At 43.6% G+C, this 21,800-nt stretch overlaps 1 protein-coding gene across 18 annotated transcripts in view; it reads left to right on the top strand.

Annotated features, from left to right (window-relative positions):
- MYT1L (myelin transcription factor 1 like) overlaps positions 1-21,800 on the top strand; it is a 313,980-nt gene that overhangs the window by 269,622 nt on the left and 22,558 nt on the right. For 17 of the 18 annotated variants that reach the window (XM_081188974.1, XM_081188981.1, XM_081188985.1 and 14 more), the window contains 2 exons: positions 7,537-7,599; positions 14,275-14,358. In XM_081188974.1, coding sequence (XP_081045100.1) covers positions 7,537-7,599; positions 14,275-14,358 — 147 coding nt within the window. The remainder of the gene's footprint in view (positions 1-7,536; positions 7,600-14,274; positions 14,359-21,800) is intronic. The other variant, XM_081188979.1, reaches the window with a different exon arrangement.

Below are 21,800 nucleotides of genomic sequence, written 5' to 3'. Positions count from 1 at the left end.
AAACCAATGGTCGATTTGGTTAAACATCCTTCTTCCTACAGAGCTCAGTCAGTCACCTCCCAGGAAGACCACAACAGGGCTTGAAAACAATAGCCTTCTCCTTAAGAACCCCTATTTGGTGGCATAAACATGGAGGTTTGTTTATTTATTATTTTAGAAGATCTGTTCATTTTCTATGCTTTAAAAGGGAAGCTGTCAAAATCCAAACCAGTCTCAGTTGTCTTTTAATTCTATGGGGTTGGTCAGGGACTGAGGAGCACAACGCCTGGTTCTGCAACTGCTCCCTTTGTCTTAATTCCACAAGGTTCCCTAGTCTCTCTTCTCTGTATCATCACAATATTGCCCCTCTTTTTCTCTTCCACATCCCACAAGTCTCTCACCCCTCCCCTCTATTTTTACTGGCTGCCCCTCCTCCCCCCCCTTATATTCCTGTTAGCTGAGAGCCAGTGTGGTGTAGTGGTTAAGAGCGGTGGACTCATAATCAGGTGAACTGGGTTCACGTCTCCGCTCCTCCACGTGCATCTGCTGGGTGACCTGGGCCAGTCACACTTCTCTGAAGTCTCTCAGCCTCACTCACCTCACAGAGTGTTTGTTGTGGGGGAGGAAGGGAAAGGAGAATGTTAGCCGCTTTGAGACTCCTTAGGGTAGTGATAAAGCGGGATATCAAATCCAAACTCATTATGGCATCAAGAGCACATGAGGCTTTAACTTTCCCCGTAATTCACCCACAGAAGTAGTATGGCTGGGAAGTAGTATGGGAAAAAAGCTCTTTACCACTTACTGCCTGCTTTCTCACATCAAAACTCTGTCAAAACTCTTTACACCTTATGATTGCCTTAAGCAAGACAACTAGTGGACAACCAAATCTACAACTAGCATACAAATCAAATCTTGAAACCACTGGTTCAGAAGTTGCCATCTTAACTTTTTCACATTGGGGGACTAGGAGATGAATCTCTCCCAAGTCAGTCCAGAGAACAATGGTTATGAGGTGACTGATAAATGCAATCTATTTATGTATTTAGATAGTTTGTCTTCCACTGTTGCTTTTTTGAGGACATTGCCTAGCAACTAACAATCCATATTGTTACAGACAGGTAAAGAACTGGGGTTCCTGTAGTGCTGATTCAGCTGACAGTGGACCTGATTTGGGGCTAGTGGTGATTCATCTGATCTTTACCCCCACAGTGTACATCTTCTGTCTTCTAGCCGTGGTGTTAATTATGGCTTTGTGGGATTCTGCCATACCAGAATATGGGCTTTCCCTGACTCCATAGTGGTGTTCCTTCCCTTTCCTTCTGCTGCACAAATCATTTTCATTTCCTCATCTCATTATTGATTCCTGTTTTAACCTTTGGCTTTCCTTCTGCTCTGCAGGGCTGATTCAGCAGCCTATTTCTACATCCCTAAGCATGCAATCTTATTTGAATGATGTAAAATGTCTTCAACCCAAGCAAAGCTTTGAAAAGTACAGTTTGTAGAAATTGCAATAGAAATATTTTATTTACCTTTTCAGTTGTTTATGATTCAGCACCTTATTTTCCCCTTAAACTTTACATCTACAGAAAGATTATGTGCTGACACAACTTTATGGTAATGAACTACCTATCTTTTTTCTGCTTAGAGAATTTGACAGTCTTAATACGCCATCTATACATCAGATAAAATCAATGATTATTTTTTGTCTCTGTGAACCATCAGTTCAGTCTTTCATTCTCCCCTCTGAGCACAGGCTATTGAAAAGTTCTTCATTTCTTTCCCTCAGTAACAACTGCAAAATCTATTCATGCTTTCTCTACCTGTTGCTAAAATCCTTGCCCATATCCTGGTAATCTTCTTGCCTTGCTATTACAGTTGCTTTTTCCGTGACATTATCCTTCTTCTGGGTCAGTCCCGAATCCCTGCAACAAAATCCTCCCCACTTTTTGATGATATGATCATCTCACATCTCCTTAAGGCTGTGACTTGGCTTCCTAATACCTTCTAGATTAGCTTCAAAAGCCCCATCCTTATATGTGAGGCACTCAAGTACCATGCGATAGGACGATATTTCTTATTTCCTTTTTCCTTACAGAATAATTTCCATCCCTGGTCTCCTACATGTATGATCAAAATCAAGTCAAAGTTGCTGTTTCAAATGTCTTGATCACTTCGTTCAGAAGACATGATGTGACCTTACCGAATGGTGTTTAATCCTTAACAGGATGAAAGTACTCTTGCCTAAATTGTGCAAGGTCTTCAATGGGATCAATAGCCGTGATCTTCCTCTACTAAATCCCAGCTCATTTTGTGACTTTCCCCTCAAAATCTCCACTCCAATGCATTTTGTATTTGCCTTGATTTACCAATGGTTCTAAAGCACTACACCAAGGTATGGTTACATGGTACACATTTGGTACACATCACCCTATGACTTATCGGCTGGCACACTGAATTTCCACTTATTTAAGAAGGTCCTTTTGCCTTTTATAAGCTTGATGGCCATATCACCCACAGTGTTATTGGAATGAGAGGAAGATGTAGGGCCAAACCACATATGAGGCAAGGTGAGGCAATTGCCTCAAGCGGCAGGATCCACAGGGGCACCAGATCCTGATGTAGATCTTTATTGCCCCCTCGTTCCACTTACCCCTTCTTCCTTGGCAAGGAGGGGGATGCCATTTTGTGGTTCACCTCAGGTGCCAAAATGTCTTGTGCTGGCCCAGGGCAGATGTGTTGTTTGCTTGAGTAGCACTCGTTATGTTTTCCCTTCTAGTATGTCTGAGGCTAGAAACATAGATAAGGTATAGAGAACTCACCGCACTGCCACTTTAATTGTGCTGTGAGTTCTGTTTTCATATTACAGTGGTGCCTCGCAAGACGAAATTAATTCATTCCACAAGTCTCTTCGTCTTGCGAGTTTTTCGTCTTGCGATGCACGGTTTCCCATAGGAATGCATTGAAAATCAATCAATGCGTTCCTATGGAAACCGCCTTCAGACCAGGTCCGGGGACAGTCTGTCCCCCGACCTCTTCTGAAGGCTGGGGGGGGGGGACAAGGGCTTTTCTTCCCATCCCCAGAATTTTAAAAAACCCCGGGACAGCGGAGGACTTCTCCGCTGTCCGGGGCAATCTTAAAATGCTGGCGGGCGGCATTTTAAAATCGCCCCGGGACAGTGGAGGACTTCTCCGCTGTCCGGGGCGATTTAAAAGCCTCTGGGAAGGCAGGCAGGGGGGACAAAGACTTTCGCCCCCCGCCAGCCTTCAGAAGAGGTCCTGGACCTCTTCTGAAGGCGGGCGGGGGGCGAAAGTCTTTGCTCCCCCCGCCTGCCTTCAAAAGCCGTCCGGGACAGCGGAGAAACGCAGCGCGTTTCTCCACTCTCCCGGGAAGGCAGGCAGGGGGGAGCTTCCCTGCTATCCCGGACTGCTTTTAAAATGCTGGCGGTGGGGAGCAAAGCCTTTTGGCCCCCGCCGGCCTTCCTGGACCTCTTCTGAAGGCCGGAGGGGAGGGGAGGCTTTGCTCCCCACCCCCAGAATTTAAAAGAGGTCCCCGGAGATTTCCCTATGGGCTTTCTTCTTGCGAAGCAAGCCCATAGGGAAATTCGTCTTGCGAAGGAACTCGCAAACGGAAAACCCTTTCGTCTTGCGGGTTTTCCGTCTTGCGAGGCATTCGTCTTGCGAGGTACCACTGTACGTCTATCTCTAAAATACTAGTGAATCGAAATGTTGATAATATATCAACATTGCCTCTTCCTCCTTGCTCGCCTGCTGATGCTGCTTCCTCCTCCAGCTGGGAAGCTTCCACAGCTTCCTTCTCGAGCACTCAGCCTTTGCATTTGAACCACAGGAGCTCTCATCAGAGATCCCTCCATCTTCAGCCATTGCATGTTAGTTATGGAGAGTCTGAGACATGAATTGCAGTTTGTTTGTCTTTGCATAAGTCATGTCTAGGTTCCACCACCACAGGCCTACATCACAATTTGGGTATGACATAATTCAGCCCAGCTCTGCAGTGAATGCTGCATGGCTAATGGTGATTTCAGCTTCTGGTGGAGCTATTGCAGGACAAACTCACAACAAAACAAAACTAAAACCCCACAGCTGCAATCCAGGCAAAGTAAAAAGGTTGAGACAATTAAATTATCCATGCCAGAGGCTTATTCTAACAATGATGTGAATCTGCACTTGCAACGTTTTTTCATCCCACTATCTGAGCCATTAGGCTTCCAAACTGCAAAAATTGAGTCTTAGGTCAATCATACGCCACCTTTGAGTATTTGAGGAAGAGTGGCAGATTGTGTGTAAAATGAGAAGTTGCTATGTGTTTTGGCTATAACTGTCTTTTTACAGAGCGAGTCCCTTCAAGCTCCATCTTCTCTTACCTGGAGATGCACTCTTGGGGAACAGTTGCTTCCCAGCCTGGTTATGTTTGCAGGGTTTGCCTGTTTTCTGGGTTTGATGGTTATTTGGGGCCAGTGTTTTCTCCCCTTTGACTCTGCCCTTGGAGGTGCACTCCATTGTCTCTTGAAACAGACAGAGGCCAACAACAGCATCTGGGTCTAAATGTCAAGGCACTGATGGGTAACCCATTGTAGCTCTAATTTTTCTACCACAAATGGATTAACCATCCAGTGCCTGAGCATTTTACCCGTGTTTACTGATGGTGCACATCAAAAAAATTGGTCCTGGTATTCTTTTCAGTGTGCCAATCCTGGGATATTTGCATAAAATATAGGTATATACTATTAAAAGTTTCATCCCATTGCCTTTTTTTCACTAACTTGTTTTTGTGTTAATATTTCTTCACCAATTCATCAGTGCAGCAAACAATAGCAAGAAATTGTTTTCATGTGAATGCAGGCACATCTTAATTAGTTCATTATTATAAGTAGTTTTCCATAGTTCTGAGTAATTAAAAAAGAAAAACCTAGAAAGGCTTTCAATTTAAAATGCCTTTGTAGCAAGCAGTGCTTTCAAGATCATTCTTACAGACTTGGATCCTCAATATGTTACCATAAAGTGCTTCTGAAAGGACTTGTCTGTTGACCACTTCCTCAGTTCATAGGTTTATTCTCTCTTTTCCCACTGTCACAATCTCTTAACTCAGCCCAAAGTGAGGTGAGGAGAACATAATTCATTCTGTCAGTAGCCCGGGAGAATGCTGTTGGAAGCAGTGCCTGTATGAATGGGGGTACATATCACTCATTTTATCATTCTTTCTCCTGAAAATAAAATTTGTGGGGGAAATGTAATCTAGTTAATCTAATACCAAGTTAATAAATGAGTCGTGAACTGAGATAATGAATGTGATCTCTCCCTCCCCCTACCTCCTTTTTAATACTATAGAAGGGAGCGATTTGCTACTTAATGAAAAGTTGCCCTCTAGGTCAGTCTCAGATTTGTCAGCTTGTTAGCAAAGGAAGTTCCACTTGGCAGAAATGCTGCTGGTTAGTCTGGTGAAGGGAAAGCTTGGATCTTTAAAACGTCACACACACACATACACAAAAACCCTGGGATAATTCTGAATTACACAGAAGTTTACATCCAGTGCTGCAGAACATAGGAACACTGCAAAATGGAATTGCACGGCAGCCACTGGAATTTGAAGGGGAAAAAATACGAGACTTCTCTGAGATTTAACTGAAACATTTTCCAGTTCCGAAAAGTGTGTTTAATGTAAAAAGAAAGAAAGACAGAGTCTCTTGACTGGAGGGTAAACCACAGCCTTAAAGAGCTGGAAAGCCATAATTAAATCATGCATTGATTCTGAAAATGTGCGCTAGATGAGAGTTTAAAAAAATAATAAAAATGTGTTGCGGGAGGAGGGGGGGGGAGAAGCAAAGAGCAGTCACACCAGTGTTATCGCCATGACAACCGTGCTGTAGTCAGGCCTACAGGACTTTTCCTGCCAAAAGTGAGGGAGATCACTGTCCCACTGGGTGGCTTTGTCCTGTGATGGCGTGTTACATGGTGCAGTGGCATTATACACTACGACAGGACATGGCAGGGAAAGTGAGAAGCAGTCGCAGAGCCTAACTTCTTTTGACACAAGCCCCAACTGACACTGAGCTAATAATGTCATGCCACTTTGTGGGTGTGGTGAACTCCTTCTCTCGCCTCCATTGCTCAGCAAAGGCTGCATGCGGCTTTGCAAAGGGGTACTTTGCCCACTTTATTTTTGTATCCTGACACGGGTGGGATATGTAAAGAGAGAGAGAAAGAGAGGGAGGGAGGGAGAGAGAAGAGGAACGAAGAACGGGCGGGCCACAGTAGGCTGGAAAAAAATCAAAAATCAAACCTCAGCTATATGAACTTGCTGCCTTCAAGCTTTAATATTTGTGATTACTAAGAAGAGCAGAAAAACAGAGTAGACTTAGAAATCCAGAGAAAAGTTATTAAACTAGATAGTTGCCAGGATTTGAATGATCTCAGACTTGTTTCTGTTTAGGATTTGTTTGGGGGTTTGTTTGTTTGTTTGTTTGTTTGTTTGGTGGTAAAACTCTCTAGGCTGTAAAATGGTGAATTCCTAAAGATACTAGCAGTTGAGCTTTCTATAAATTATGTAAGTCTGACAATGTTTTTAAGTAATTAGGCAAATAATAATAATAATAATAATGAATCTTGGCTTTTGCCCACAAGAGGGCAGTATACTTTTTGTTGTTGCTTTGCCCTGCCTAGCTTTCTTCTGCCTTGCTAGAAGGACATTTCCTCTGGTGAAGAAATCTTCCTAGCTAAAGCAACATCATTCATTGCCTGGCTGTGACGATGTACATTAATTACCTGCGAAATATTACGACTAGCATGTAATGTTGCCGTTGTTACGCTAACAATAGTGCAGATCTTGTCCTTTTCCTGTTGTGGGTTTGCAAATTCAAAGACTTGGGTCATTTGTTGTTGATACTGAAGATATCCAGAGGCTGATGGCTGGGGAGGGGATTGCAGGGTCTGGTATGATCAGGCATCTTCCAAGAAACTCAAACCAGTAGGGAGTTCAACTCTAAACCCTGGAGTCTCTGCTGCTAATCCGCCTTACTGTTGCCTGCCCTCATCCCCTTACAGAGGAATGAGGTGGGGTAATAAATCTCTACACACACACCCTTGTCCTCTCCCTTCAGGTAGGTGGTCAGATTTGCCCATGGAAAAGCAAGTGAATGGACGAAAGCAACAATGGCAAAGACAAGGAGGCAAGCTCACAGAAAGAATATTATCCAGAAGACACCACCTCCCATCCCAAACCTGGAACTGGCACTGGGTGGCCTAAAAACAAGCACATTTATGCTTGTGATTAATAGCATTTTCAACACAAAAGCAGGAGGATGCTATTGCACTCATTTTGTGCTTGTGGGCTTCCCACCTGGTTGGCCACTGGAAAAATCATACATGATTATATAGGCCTTTGGAAGGGTTTTTTTTTTTAATCTCCGGCAAATGTTCAGTGAAAGAGGCTTTATGGAATTTCCACTGCAAGCCCAACTGGGCAAATGCCAAGGTTTCTGATGATGTAGGCTTTTATGTCTCCCAAACAAGTTATTCAAATGACTCTCTTGTTTCTTTCAGGTGTCCCACACCTGGTTGTGATGGCTCTGGGCATATTACTGGAAATTATGCTTCACATCGAAGGTATGTAAAATGTTGAGCTCTTTATCACAGTGATTTCCATTTCATGGGTCGACTTGGTCTTGGTCTTGAATCACCAGGCCCACCAGCAAAGGGCGTTGGGGAGCTGTGCTTGTCAAGTATCTTCAGTTACTGCACTCAGTGTGTATTCACAACAGATCCAGCCAACAACTAAGATCATTGTACAAATGAGTAAGTCTCAAAACAAATCGATACTCAGCGACAAACAACTCATTATATTGAAAACTGGTAATGGCAACATTAAATAAAAAGTTGCAATTCATTTATAGACTCAAAACAAACACCACAGCAAAATTCAGCCACATCAAATGCACAGACAAATTAAGGTGCCAGTATAATAGGGTTCAAAAGTCCCAAAGCAATTGGAATGATTGTTTCAAGCATGTGACTGTTGTCACATGGAGTTTGGCCTCACACAAAATAAATATTGCTACAGGTGCCTATCTCCCTACTTATTACTTCAGATACTTCCTGGTTTTTGTTTGTCTTTTGAAAAAATTATATCTCAGCCTTAATTTTCAACCGGATCTTTGAGACAACTCACAAAAAAAGCACAACTAAATGTCAAAAAAGCACCATCACAAATTTGTAAAAGGGGCACATGGCTACGGTTGAATTATTACCAGTTTTCAAGGCTTAAAAAGATGATGATGATGATGATGATAGCCACCCTCCTAAAACAAACTGACAAACAATGAGAGTCTCTAGCATTGTGGGATTTCAGAAGGTTAATACTATTCACAACTGAGATGGAGCAAGAGGATTACATCAGTTCCTCCTTTCACCTTCAGCCCCCTGCATTACTCCCACATTATTCCAGAGTGTTCCCCAAAACTCAGGGCAAGATTTTCAGGGGGCTTCAGTGAAAATCAACATCTCCCACCTTTGCTTCTTGCCAACAGCAGGATCCTTTCATTTGACTTATGCTCTCAGAGTCTCAAGATCCAAGCCATGGCTTCTTAGGAAGTTTCATTTTAGACATAGCATTTGAAGCAGACAGATCACTTCTTGCTGTAGCATTACAGGTTTTGGTTTAATGCGGTTCTTGACATAATCTACCATATATAATAAAATGCCCAGGACTTTATGGAAATTGTTTTCTTATTGCTTGATATTTCAGCTTGTTGTTGTTTAGTCGTTTAGTCGTGTCCGACTCTTCGTGACCCCATGGACCAGAGCACGCCAGGCACTTCTGTCCTCCACTGCCTCCCGCAGTTTGATCAAACTCATGCTGGTAGCTTCAAGAACACCATCCAACTATCTCATTCTCTGTCGTCCCCTTCTCCTTGTGCCCTCCATCTTTCCCAACATCAGGGTCTTTTCCAGGGAGTCTTCTCTTCTCATGAGGTGGCCAAAGTATTGGAGCCTCAGCTTCACGATCTGTCCTTCCAGTGAGCGCTCAGGGCTGATTTCCTTCAGAATGGAGAGGTTTGATCTTCTTGCAGTCCATGGGACTCTCAAGAGTCTCCTCCAGCACCATAATTCAAAAGCATCAATTCTTCGGCGATCAGCCTTCTTTATGGTCCAGCTCTCACTTCCATACATCACTACTGGGAAAACCATGGCTTTTACTATACGGACCTTTGTTGGCAAGGTGATGTCTCTGCTTTTTAAGATGTTGTCTAGGTTTGCCATCGCCTTTCTCCCAAGGAGCAGGCGTCTTTTAATTTCGTGACTGCTGTCACCATCTGCACTGATCATGGAGCCCAAGAAAGTAAAATCTCTCACTGCCTCCATTTCTTCCCCTTCTATTTGCCAGGAGGTGATGGGCCCAGTGGCCATGATCTTCGTTTTTTTGATGTTGAGCTTCAGACCATATTTTGCGCTCTCCTCTTTCACCCTCATTAAAAGGTTCTTTAATTCCTCTTCACTTTCTGCCATCAAGGTTGTGTCATCTGCATATCTGAGGTTGTTGATATTTCTTCCGGCAATCTTAATTCCGGCTTGGGATTCATCCAGCCCAGCCTTTCGCATGATGAGTTCTGCATATAAGTTAAATAAGCAGGGAGACAATATACAGCCTTGCCGTACTCCTTTCCCAATTTGGAACCAATCAGTTGTTCCATATCCAGTTCTAACTGTAGCTTCTTGTCCCACATAGAGATTTCTCAGGAGACAGATGAGGTGATCAGGCACTCCCATTTCTTTAAGAACTTGCCATAGTTTGCTGTGGTCAACACAGTCAAAGGCTTTTGCATAGTCAATGAAGCAGAAGTAGATGTCTTTCTGGAACTCTCTAGCTTTCTCCATAATCCAGCGCATGTTTGCAATTTGGTCTCTGGTTCCTCTGCCTCTTCTAAATCCAGCTTGCACTTCTGGGAGTTCTCGGTCCACATACTGCTTGAGCCTTCCTTGTAGAATTTTAAGCATAACCTTGCTAGCATGTGAAATGAGTGCAATTGTGCGGTAGTTGGAGCATTCTTTGGCACTGCCTTTCTTTGGGATTGGGATGTAGACTGATCTTCTCCAATCCTCTGGCCACTGCTGAGTTTTCCAAACTTGCTGGCATATTGAGTGTAGCACCTTAACAGCATCATCTTTTAAAATTTTAAACAGTTCAGCTGGAATACCATCACTTCCACTGGCCTTGTTATTTGCAGTGCTTTCTAAGGCCCATTTGACTTCACTCTCCAGGATGTCTGGCTCAAGGTCAGCAACCACACTACCTGGGGTGTACGAGACATCCATATCTTTCTGGTATAATTCCTCTGTGTATTCTTGCCACCTCTTCTTGATGTCTTCTGCTTCAGTTAGGTCTTTACCACTTTTGTCCTTTATTATGGTAATCTTTGTACGAAATGTTCCTTTCATATTTCCGATTTTCTTGAACAGATCTCTGGTTCTTCCCATTCTGTTGCTTTCCTCTATTTCTTTGCATTGCTCGTTTAAGAAGGCCTTCTTGTCTCTCCTTGCTATTCTTTGGAAATCTGCATTCAATTTCCTGTATCTTTCATTATCTCCCTCGCATTTTGCTTGCCTTCTCTCCCCCGCTATTTGTAAGGCCTCGTTGGACAGCCACTTTGCTTTCTTGCATTTCTTTTTCATTGGGATGGTTTTAGTTGCTGCCTCCTGTATAATGTTGCGAGCCTCCACCCATAGTTCTTCAGGCACTCTGTCCAGCAAATCTAAATCCTTAAACCTGTTCCTCACTTCCACTGTGTATTCATAAGGGATTTGGTTTAGATTGTATCTTACCTGTCCAGTGGTTTTTCCTACTTTCTTCAGTTTAAGCTTGAATTTTGCTATAAGAAGCTGATGATCTGAGCCACAGTCAGCTCCAGGTCTTGTTTTTGCTGACTGTATAGAGCTTCTCCATCTTTGGCTGCAGAGAATATAATCAATCTGATTTCGATGTTGCCCATCTGGGGATGTCCATGTGTAGAGTCGTCTCTTGTGTTGTTGGAAAAGCGTGTTTGTGATGACCAACTTGTTCTCTTGGCAGAACTCTATTAGCCTTTGCCCTGCTTCGTTTTGATCTCCAAGGCCAAACTTGCCAGTTGTTCCTTTTATCTCTTGATTCCCTACTTTAGCATTCCAATCACCTATAATGAGCAGAACATCCTTCTTTGGTGTCACTTCTATAAGGTCTTGTAAGTCTTCATAGAATTGGTCAATTTCAGTTTCTTCAGCACCAGTAGTTGGTGCATACACTTGGATTACTGTGATGTTAAAAGGTCTGCCTTGGATTCGTATCGAGATCATTCTATCATTTTTGAGACTGCATCCCAGTACAGCTTTCGCCACTCTTTTGTTGACTATGAGGGCCACTCCATTTCTTTTACGGGTTTCTTGCCCACAGTAGTAGATATGATAGTCATCCGAACTGAATTCGCCCATTCCCGTCCATTTTAGCTCACTGATGCCGAGGATGTCAATATTTATTCTCGCCATCTCATTTTTGACCACATCCAACTTACCCAGGTTCATGGTTCTTACATTCCAGGTTCCTATGCAATATTTTTCTTTACAGCATTGGACTTTCCTTTCGCTTCCATGCATATCCGCAACTGAGCGTCCTTTCGGCTTTGGCCCAGCCGCTTCATCAGCTCTGGATCTACTTGTACTTGTCCTCCGCTCTTCCCCAGTAGCATGTTGGACACCTTCCGACCTGAGGGGCTCATCTTCCAGTGTCATAACTTTTATATGCCTGTTGTCTTTGTCCATGGAGTTTTCTTGGCAGGGATACTGGAGTGGCTTGCCGGTTCCTACTCCAGGTGGATCACGTTTGGTCAAAACTCTCCACTATGACCTGTTCATCTTGGGTGCCCTGCTCGGCATCGTTCATAGCTTCTCTGAGTTCTTCAAGCCCCTTCGCCACGGCAAGGCAGTGATCCATGAAGGGGGATATTTCAGCTAGTCCATATTTATTCACATCCACATCAGCTGGTCCATACACAAGCTGCTCCAATTCATATCATGTAAATAGCCTTAAAATGTGCTTACATTAATTGTGTCTGGTTACTGGTAAGTTAAGCACATGCCAATATCCATAGGAAGGTAGAAAGGATTACGTTCGCAGGTAGAAAGGATTATGCTACGATTCCCAGCCCCCTTAACAAACTACAGTTCAGACGATTTTTTAGGAGAAGCCATGTGCTTTAAATGTACAGTGTGTATGCAACCCTTGTTGCTAATCCTATTCTAAAATAATGTATCAGTGACCAGGGCTGTTTGTAAACTGTGGTTTGTTAAAGGTGCTGGGAATTCTAGTTCTGTGAGTGACAAACTACAGCTTCCAGCATTCTTGCAGGGCTGGGTGGGTGCTTTAAATGTATTGTGCGCATGCAGCTTAGGAGAAGTTACAAGAAGCAAACATGACCAGCTGGGAGGTGACTTGGGCCTCCAAGAATCCTGATTTATTTTGTTCAAAAACCCACCTTTAGAATCAGGTTACCAAGGAGATTCAGTTTCCAAGTCCCAGTTACTAAAAGGCCTCTCATAAACTAAATTCAGGAGTACACATGACATGCACCATGGGCCTATGGCTAAAACCTCTATCCCTGTGTCAGATTCTCTTCCCTGTGTAATATGTAGATAGATATATACTTACCATATGTCATGACAGCATTATGTTCTAAGTTTCTTCATTCCCAGTCCACATCATTCATTGGTGGCGGCAACAAGAAAGTTTGCAAATGTGATGATACTGTATTCATACACAAAGGGGGGGGGGGGCTTTGATGCAAATGCTCCTTTCTGCAGCAGCCCTATAAATGGGGCTGGCAGTAGACTTCACGGGTTCCTTGGCACGGTGTCACCAAAGAACGCCACTCACCCCCCACAACCAGAACAGGGTTTGTCTATAGTCCTGGTCCCATTGGGATTCTAGATGTTAAACATCATAAAGTTCTGTGGTTCCCTATACCTATAAAATAGATCTGTAAGAATTTAGAGGCATAGGGCTGGTGCATTTGGACTAATTAAACCTGGTGGGTGAGAGCCACAACTGCAGCACTGAAACTGATCTGGGGGCCCAGCAGGAAGAGTGATGAACAAGGGAAGACCAATGGGGACCCTTCTGAGCCAACTGGGTCCTTGACCAGTGCCTGGTCTAGCTCACCTCTGGCACCTGGTCTGCATATGCTTCATATAATCTGCAGTTCCTAACCCTTTCTAACTTCTGGCTTTTTGCTGGACTTGGTCACATTATTTTTCAATGAATATGTGGAGGGGAGCTGAGGTTGAACCTGCTGTCGCCTCCCCCACCCTCCTTGCATTAGCTGTGCCTGTTTGCACAGGGCCTGTGTGCTGACAACATGCATGATTTGGACTCCATGTAATCAGGGAATGTTAATTCTGCAAGACCCAGACTACATATACAAGTTGTACATATATAGACTCAGGCACGAGCAACACATAATGGCTGAAAAGGGAACTAGCCTGATATGTATTGTAATTGATACCGTGATTTCAAACTCTTTTTGTATAAGAAATGTTATGATATGTATTGTAATTGATACCGTGATTTCAAACTCTTTTTGTATAAGCAAGATGTGTTATAATGGTAGGCCTCAAAGTGCCTGGGCCTCATTCATATTGCAAACCACTCCTGCTTAAAAATGAGAAGCCACATTCTAGTCTTGATATTGTGATCAATACAATTTGCATCAAGTACCAGCCCTTAAGTTTCGAATTCTTCATAAGAAAGAAGGAATGCATCACAACCTCCAATTACACTATAGAAAACAGAAAGGCATCCCCATGTGTTAATAAATAATATAACATGGGGAAAGGGAATTGAAAAGGTTTTTGTGTCTTCTTTAAATGATTCATTCACCACTTGCCTCTCTGTTTTACCTTTCCCTTCCCCCTTGGCCATAAATTACACATAGCTTTTTGACGTTCTCGACTCATGTTCTTCTGAAGCCCATCAGTGTCATAGCTGGAGACACTATTAGCAAGAGATTTAATGCACAGTTGTCCTTGTCTTCCAAGGGTCTTGGTCCATAAGGGTCCTGGAAGGCAATTTCGTTTCGCAGTGAGAGGAAATCATGATTCATGGGCTCCCTCTTGTGGTGTGAATAGAACTGCTAAAGTCAATGCAGAAAGGATGTCGTCTGCAAGTAACGTTTGCAGAAAGTTTAATTCTCTAGGACACTTAAGAGAATTATTTTTAGAATTAAGGTGTTCAGTCTTGAAATGATTTCTTTCATTCAGTCTTTCTGGTTGTCCACGAGCAAAGAAAAGTGGGATCAGGATAGTACAAAGCAAAGAAGACAAGGAAGATCAAGAGCCAATTAGGTAAGCATGAATCTAGTCAACTTCTTATGAACATGCTCAGCTATCTCGTCTGCCTGTTTTCTTCTTGGATACATATTTGAATGACAATAAGACGCTTCTACATTCAAGTTCCTTGTTTTTAAATCTGTACGACTTCATATATACATGCATTCACACACACACAAATATATATATATATATATATATATATATATATATATATATGCTTTCGTAGATTTTCACGGGTACAGGAATGCAGGTTTTGGTGTCTTCGGGTGTCTTCCCGTGTAAGAGTTGGGGTGTCTAGGCGACGTTTCGACGAGGTCTCACTCGTCATCTTCAGGCTGGTGCTTTCGGCTTCTTGTTACTAGAACAGAGCAGGATCTCAGTGTTTGAGTTCCTATAAATACTGTTGAGGGGGTGTGGTGTATGGCCTCCAACGTTCTGGGCAGAGAGGGAGTTCCCAGATTAGTGTGCCTTTTCTTCTTTTGTTCCTTAATTACTTGAGGGATATCTTGAGTGATTTCTTGAGTGATATTCTGAGTACCACTTAGGAGGGTCATTAGGTGTGGATTAGTTGCTAAAGCTTTCGTGTCTTGACCTCTTGAGCTTGTGAAAAGTTTTTCTGAGAAGATGGCTGTACTGCACTTAGTTGTGCTCTGGCTTGGCTTCGTGTATAGGGGCGAGCTGTGGTTTTGTGCCCTGTGCCAGCCAGATCTGTGTAGGGATTGCAGGGGGGTGCAGCATCCGGAGGTGCCAATATGGTTTGGCTACTGGATGGTGTCTGTACTTTATCTGTGGAGAGGGTCTGGGTTTGGGTCTGGTGTGGTTGATTGGAGATGGCGTTCTGTGTGTCTCTGGTTCTGGTGTCGGTTTTTGTGGGGAGGGCTAATTTCCAGATGTCTGGCAGGCGGGACGTGTCGTCACGCTTGTTCATGTTGTGAGGGTGTTTCTCTATCTCGATGGCTTCCATGATTATTCTCTTGTGGTGATGTTCCATGTTAAAGAGCAATTTGGAATCTGCAAAATTAATTTCGTGTCCTGTTTCTTTCATGTGTTGGTAAAGAGAGGAAGTTTTTTCTTCTTTTTTGACGGCATTCTTGTGTTCTGCGATACGTGCATTTATTCGTCTGTTTGTTTGTCCAATGTACGTGGCTGGGCAGACTTTGCAGGGTATTTCATAGACCCCTTGGTTTTCTAACTGGATTTTATCTTTTGGGTTTCTGAGGATATTGGCTATTTTTTGGTTGGTGCAAAAGGCTGTTTTGATATTGTGTTTATGGAGGATTTTGCTAATTTTATCTGTAGTGCCCTTGATATAAGGAAGGAGGGCCATGCCATTGTTTTCTTCTGTGTCTTGGTTTTTGGGGGGTGTTTCTTTTTGGATTAGCTTCGTAACCCTGTTTTGTTGGTATCCGTTGGCGATTAACACATTTGAGAGATTCTGTAACTCAGTTGTCAAGTGGTCTTTGTCAGCCAGGCGTTTGGTTCTGGAGATGAGAGTCTTGGCTACGGAGTTTATTTGTGCAGGGTGGTGGTGTGATTGTGCATGTAAGTAGCGGTTGGTGTGTGTTTTTTTCCGGTAGATAGTGTGTCCTAGGGAGCCATCAGGTTTTTTGTAGATTAGGACGTCAAGGAAGGGAAGTTGGTTGTTGGCTTCTATTTCCATAGTGAATTGTATTTTGGGGTGTAGGCTGTTGAGATGTGTGAGGAAGCTATCTAGTTTTTCCTTCCCGTGTGGCCAAATTACAAAGGTGTCGTCAACATATCTGAGCCAAAGTTTGGGTTTGTGTTCTGACTTGTCTAAAGCATTGGTTTCAAAGTGTTCCATGTACAGATTTGCGATGACCGGTGAGAGGGGTGATCCCATAGGTGCTCCTTCTATCTGTTTATATCTTTGTCCATTGTGGATGAAGTACGTGTTGGTTAGGCAGTGGTTGGTCAGGTCCAGGATGTATTCGGGGGGATTGTATTTGTTTTGAATGGCTGTCAAGGCTTCATTAATGGGCACTTGTGTGAAGAGAGATACAACATCGAAGCTCACAAGTAGGTCCTCGGGATGTAGGTTTTGCTTCTTTATTGTTTCTATGAACTGGAAGGAGTTTGTAACGTGTGAAGCGATAGATTCTGCATAGGGCTGAAGTTGCTTAGCGAGAAATTTAGCGAGATTTTGTAGAGGTGAGCCTATGGAGCTGACTATTGGTCTGAGTGGTGTTCCTTCTTTGTGTATCTTGGGGAGACCATAGAGTTTGGGGCATCTGGATGATTTTTCTCTGGGGATGATTCTTAGCTGGATTTCTTCACTGATAGGAGAGGCTTTTATTTTGGATTTGGTGGTTTTTTCCAGATAGGTGGTGGGATCTGTTTTTATAGGTTGGTAGGTAGGGTCTTGGAGTAGATTTGATAGTTTTGCTTGGTAGTCCGATGTGTTCATCACAACAGTGGCATTACCTTTGTCTGCTGGGAGAATGATTATGTTGTTGTCTTTCCTCAGGTTGGTGAGTGCTTTCTGTTCTTCTTTGTGTAAATTGCTTCTGGGTGGTTTGCTGGAGCAGAGGATGTTGGTGACTTCAAGTCTGATTTTATTGGCTTCATCTGGGTTGATTTTGGTTAGGCTAGCTTCGACTCCGCATATGATGTTTTCCGTGGGGATGCGTCTCGGGGCGACTGCAAAGTTGAAACCTTTGGAGAGTACTTTGGTTTCAGTTGAGGTGAGGATCCTGTCTGATATGTTATGTACTGTTTGTTTCATGGGTTGTTGTGGAGGGTGGCTGGGCTTCTGGCGTTTCTCTAGTTTGTGGAGTTTGTTGGTGTGTGTGTCTGTCTTATGTGAGGACTCTGTTTCAGCTCTCCAAACGGCTAGTTGTTTGCATTTGTCCCAGAGTGCAGGGTGGATTTTGTTACAGAGTTTGAGGTGAAGAGTGAGCAGATCTTTGTTGGTTTGGTTTAGTAGGTATCTTTTCTTATGAAGTTCGTTTCTGATTAGGGATAGTTCAGTTCGTTTCAGGATCCTTTCGGTAGCTGGGGTTTTAGAGTGGAATTTAAGTTGGAAGCATGTGGGAATTAAGTTGTTGTCTCGGCAGTTGCGTAGGAACAAGAGATCACATAAGATGGTGGCTCTTCGGATTTCTAGTTTCTCGTAGGTTCTTGTCAGCTGGAAGGTTTCCTCCCCGTAGAGGTGAGATATTTGCTTTCGTAGATTTTCACGGGTACAGGAATGCAGGTTTTGGTGTCTTCGGGTGTCTTCCCGTGTAAGAGTTGGGGTGTCTAGGCGACGTTTCGACGAGGTCTCACTCGTCATCTTCAGGCTGGTGCTTTCGGCTTCTTGTTACTAGAACAGAGCAGGATCTCAGTGTTTGAGTTCCTATAAATACTGTTGAGGGGGTGTGGTGTATGGCCTCCAACGTTCTGGGCAGAGAGGGAGTTCCCAGATTAGTGTGCCTTTTCTTCTTTTGTTCCTTAATTACTTGAGGGATATCTTGAGTGATTTCTTGAGTGATATTCTGAGTACCACTTAGGAGGGTCATTAGGTGTGGATTAGTTGCTAAAGCTTTCGTGTCTTGACCTCTTGAGCTTGTGAAAAGTTTTTCTGAGAAGATGGCTGTACTGCACTTAGTTGTGCTCTGGCTTGGCTTCGTGTATAGGGGCGAGCTGTGGTTTTGTGCCCTGTGCCAGCCAGATCTGTGTAGGGATTGCAGGGGGGTGCAGCATCCGGAGGTGCCAATATGGTTTGGCTACTGGATGGTGTCTGTACTTTATCTGTGGAGAGGGTCTGGGTTTGGGTCTGGTGTGGTTGATTGGAGATGGCGTTCTGTGTGTCTCTGGTTCTGGTGTCGGTTTTTGTGGGGAGGGCTAATTTCCAGATGTCTGGCAGGCGGGACGTGTCGTCACGCTTGTTCATGTTGTGAGGGTGTTTCTCTATCTCGATGGCTTCCATGATTATTCTCTTGTGGTGATGTTCCATGTTAAAGAGCAATTTGGAATCTGCAAAATTAATTTCGTGTCCTGTTTCTTTCATGTGTTGGTAAAGAGAGGAAGTTTTTTCTTCTTTTTTGACGGCATTCTTGTGTTCTGCGATACGTGCATTTATTCGTCTGTTTGTTTGTCCAATGTACGTGGCTGGGCAGACTTTGCAGGGTATTTCATAGACCCCTTGGTTTTCTAACTGGATTTTATCTTTTGGGTTTCTGAGGATATTGGCTATTTTTTGGTTGGTGCAAAAGGCTGTTTTGATATTGTGTTTATGGAGGATTTTGCTAATTTTATCTGTAGTGCCCTTGATATAAGGAAGGAGGGCCATGCCATTGTTTTCTTCTGTGTCTTGGTTTTTGGGGGGTGTTTCTTTTTGGATTAGCTTCGTAACCCTGTTTTGTTGGTATCCGTTGGCGATTAACACATTTGAGAGATTCTGTAACTCAGTTGTCAAGTGGTCTTTGTCAGCCAGGCGTTTGGTTCTGGAGATGAGAGTCTTGGCTACGGAGTTTATTTGTGCAGGGTGGTGGTGTGATTGTGCATGTAAGTAGCGGTTGGTGTGTGTTTTTTTCCGGTAGATAGTGTGTCCTAGGGAGCCATCAGGTTTTTTGTAGATTAGGACGTCAAGGAAGGGAAGTTGGTTGTTGGCTTCTATTTCCATAGTGAATTGTATTTTGGGGTGTAGGCTGTTGAGATGTGTGAGGAAGCTATCTAGTTTTTCCTTCCCGTGTGGCCAAATTACAAAGGTGTCGTCAACATATCTGAGCCAAAGTTTGGGTTTGTGTTCTGACTTGTCTAAAGCATTGGTTTCAAAGTGTTCCATGTACAGATTTGCGATGACCGGTGAGAGGGGTGATCCCATAGGTGCTCCTTCTATCTGTTTATATCTTTGTCCATTGTGGATGAAGTACGTGTTGGTTAGGCAGTGGTTGGTCAGGTCCAGGATGTATTCGGGGGGATTGTATTTGTTTTGAATGGCTGTCAAGGCTTCATTAATGGGCACTTGTGTGAAGAGAGATACAACATCGAAGCTCACAAGTAGGTCCTCGGGATGTAGGTTTTGCTTCTTTATTGTTTCTATGAACTGGAAGGAGTTTGTAACGTGTGAAGCGATAGATTCTGCATAGGGCTGAAGTTGCTTAGCGAGAAATTTAGCGAGATTTTGTAGAGGTGAGCCTATGGAGCTGACTATTGGTCTGAGTGGTGTTCCTTCTTTGTGTATCTTGGGGAGACCATAGAGTTTGGGGCATCTGGATGATTTTTCTCTGGGGATGATTCTTAGCTGGATTTCTTCACTGATAGGAGAGGCTTTTATTTTGGATTTGGTGGTTTTTTCCAGATAGGTGGTGGGATCTGTTTTTATAGGTTGGTAGGTAGGGTCTTGGAGTAGATTTGATAGTTTTGCTTGGTAGTCCGATGTGTTCATCACAACAGTGGCATTACCTTTGTCTGCTGGGAGAATGATTATGTTGTTGTCTTTCCTCAGGTTGGTGAGTGCTTTCTGTTCTTCTTTGTGTAAATTGCTTCTGGGTGGTTTGCTGGAGCAGAGGATGTTGGTGACTTCAAGTCTGATTTTATTGGCTTCATCTGGGTTGATTTTGGTTAGGCTAGCTTCGACTCCGCATATGATGTTTTCCGTGGGGATGCGTCTCGGGGCGACTGCAAAGTTGAAACCTTTGGAGAGTACTTTGGTTTCAGTTGAGGTGAGGATCCTGTCTGATATGTTATGTACTGTTTGTTTCATGGGTTGTTGTGGAGGGTGGCTGGGCTTCTGGCGTTTCTCTAGTTTGTGGAGTTTGTTGGTGTGTGTGTCTGTCTTATGTGAGGACTCTGTTTCAGCTCTCCAAACGGCTAGTTGTTTGCATTTGTCCCAGAGTGCAGGGTGGATTTTGTTACAGAGTTTGAGGTGAAGAGTGAGCAGATCTTTGTTGGTTTGGTTTAGTAGGTATCTTTTCTTATGAAGTTCGTTTCTGATTAGGGATAGTTCAGTTCGTTTCAGGATCCTTTCGGTAGCTGGGGTTTTAGAGTGGAATTTAAGTTGGAAGCATGTGGGAATTAAGTTGTTGTCTCGGCAGTTGCGTAGGAACAAGAGATCACATAAGATGGTGGCTCTTCGGATTTCTAGTTTCTCGTAGGTTCTTGTCAGCTGGAAGGTTTCCTCCCCGTAGAGGTGAGATATTTGCTTTCGTAGATTTTCACGGGTACAGGAATGCAGGTTTTGGTGTCTTCGGGTGTCTTCCCGTGTAAGAGTTGGGGTGTCTAGGCGACGTTTCGACGAGGTCTCACTCGTCATCTTCAGGCTGGTGCTTTCGGCTTCTTGTTACTAGAACAGAGCAGGATCTCAGTGTTTGAGTTCCTATAAATACTGTTGAGGGGGTGTGGTGTATGGCCTCCAACGTTCTGGGCAGAGAGGGAGTTCCCAGATTAGTGTGCCTTTTCTTCTTTTGTTCCTTAATTACTTGAGGGATATCTTGAGTGATTTCTTGAGTGATATTCTGAGTACCACTTAGGAGGGTCATTAGGTGTGGATTAGTTGCTAAAGCTTTCGTGTCTTGACCTCTTGAGCTTGTGAAAAGTTTTTCTGAGAAGATGGCTGTACTGCACTTAGTTGTGCTCTGGCTTGGCTTCGTGTATAGGGGCGAGCTGTGGTTTTGTGCCCTGTGCCAGCCAGATCTGTGTAGGGATTGCAGGGGGGTGCAGCATCCGGAGGTGCCAATATGGTTTGGCTACTGGATGGTGTCTGTACTTTATCTGTGGAGAGGGTCTGGGTTTGGGTCTGGTGTGGTTGATTGGAGATGGCGTTCTGTGTGTCTCTGGTTCTGGTGTCGGTTTTTGTGGGGAGGGCTAATTTCCAGATGTCTGGCAGGCGGGACGTGTCGTCACGCTTGTTCATGTTGTGAGGGTGTTTCTCTATCTCGATGGCTTCCATGATTATTCTCTTGTGGTGATGTTCCATGTTAAAGAGCAATTTGGAATCTGCAAAATTAATTTCGTGTCCTGTTTCTTTCATGTGTTGGTAAAGAGAGGAAGTTTTTTCTTCTTTTTTGACGGCATTCTTGTGTTCTGCGATACGTGCATTTATTCGTCTGTTTGTTTGTCCAATGTACGTGGCTGGGCAGACTTTGCAGGGTATTTCATAGACCCCTTGGTTTTCTAACTGGATTTTATCTTTTGGGTTTCTGAGGATATTGGCTATTTTTTGGTTGGTGCAAAAGGCTGTTTTGATATTGTGTTTATGGAGGATTTTGCTAATTTTATCTGTAGTGCCCTTGATATAAGGAAGGAGGGCCATGCCATTGTTTTCTTCTGTGTCTTGGTTTTTGGGGGGTGTTTCTTTTTGGATTAGCTTCGTAACCCTGTTTTGTTGGTATCCGTTGGCGATTAACACATTTGAGAGATTCTGTAACTCAGTTGTCAAGTGGTCTTTGTCAGCCAGGCGTTTGGTTCTGGAGATGAGAGTCTTGGCTACGGAGTTTATTTGTGCAGGGTGG

Source organism: Podarcis bocagei (genome assembly GCF_964188305.1).
Source record: "Podarcis bocagei genome assembly, chromosome: 3".
NCBI lineage: Eukaryota > Metazoa > Chordata > Lepidosauria > Squamata > Lacertidae > Podarcis > Podarcis bocagei.
The sequence above is the reverse complement of the archived record's forward strand: the minus strand, read 5'-3'. Positions and strand labels throughout refer to the sequence as shown.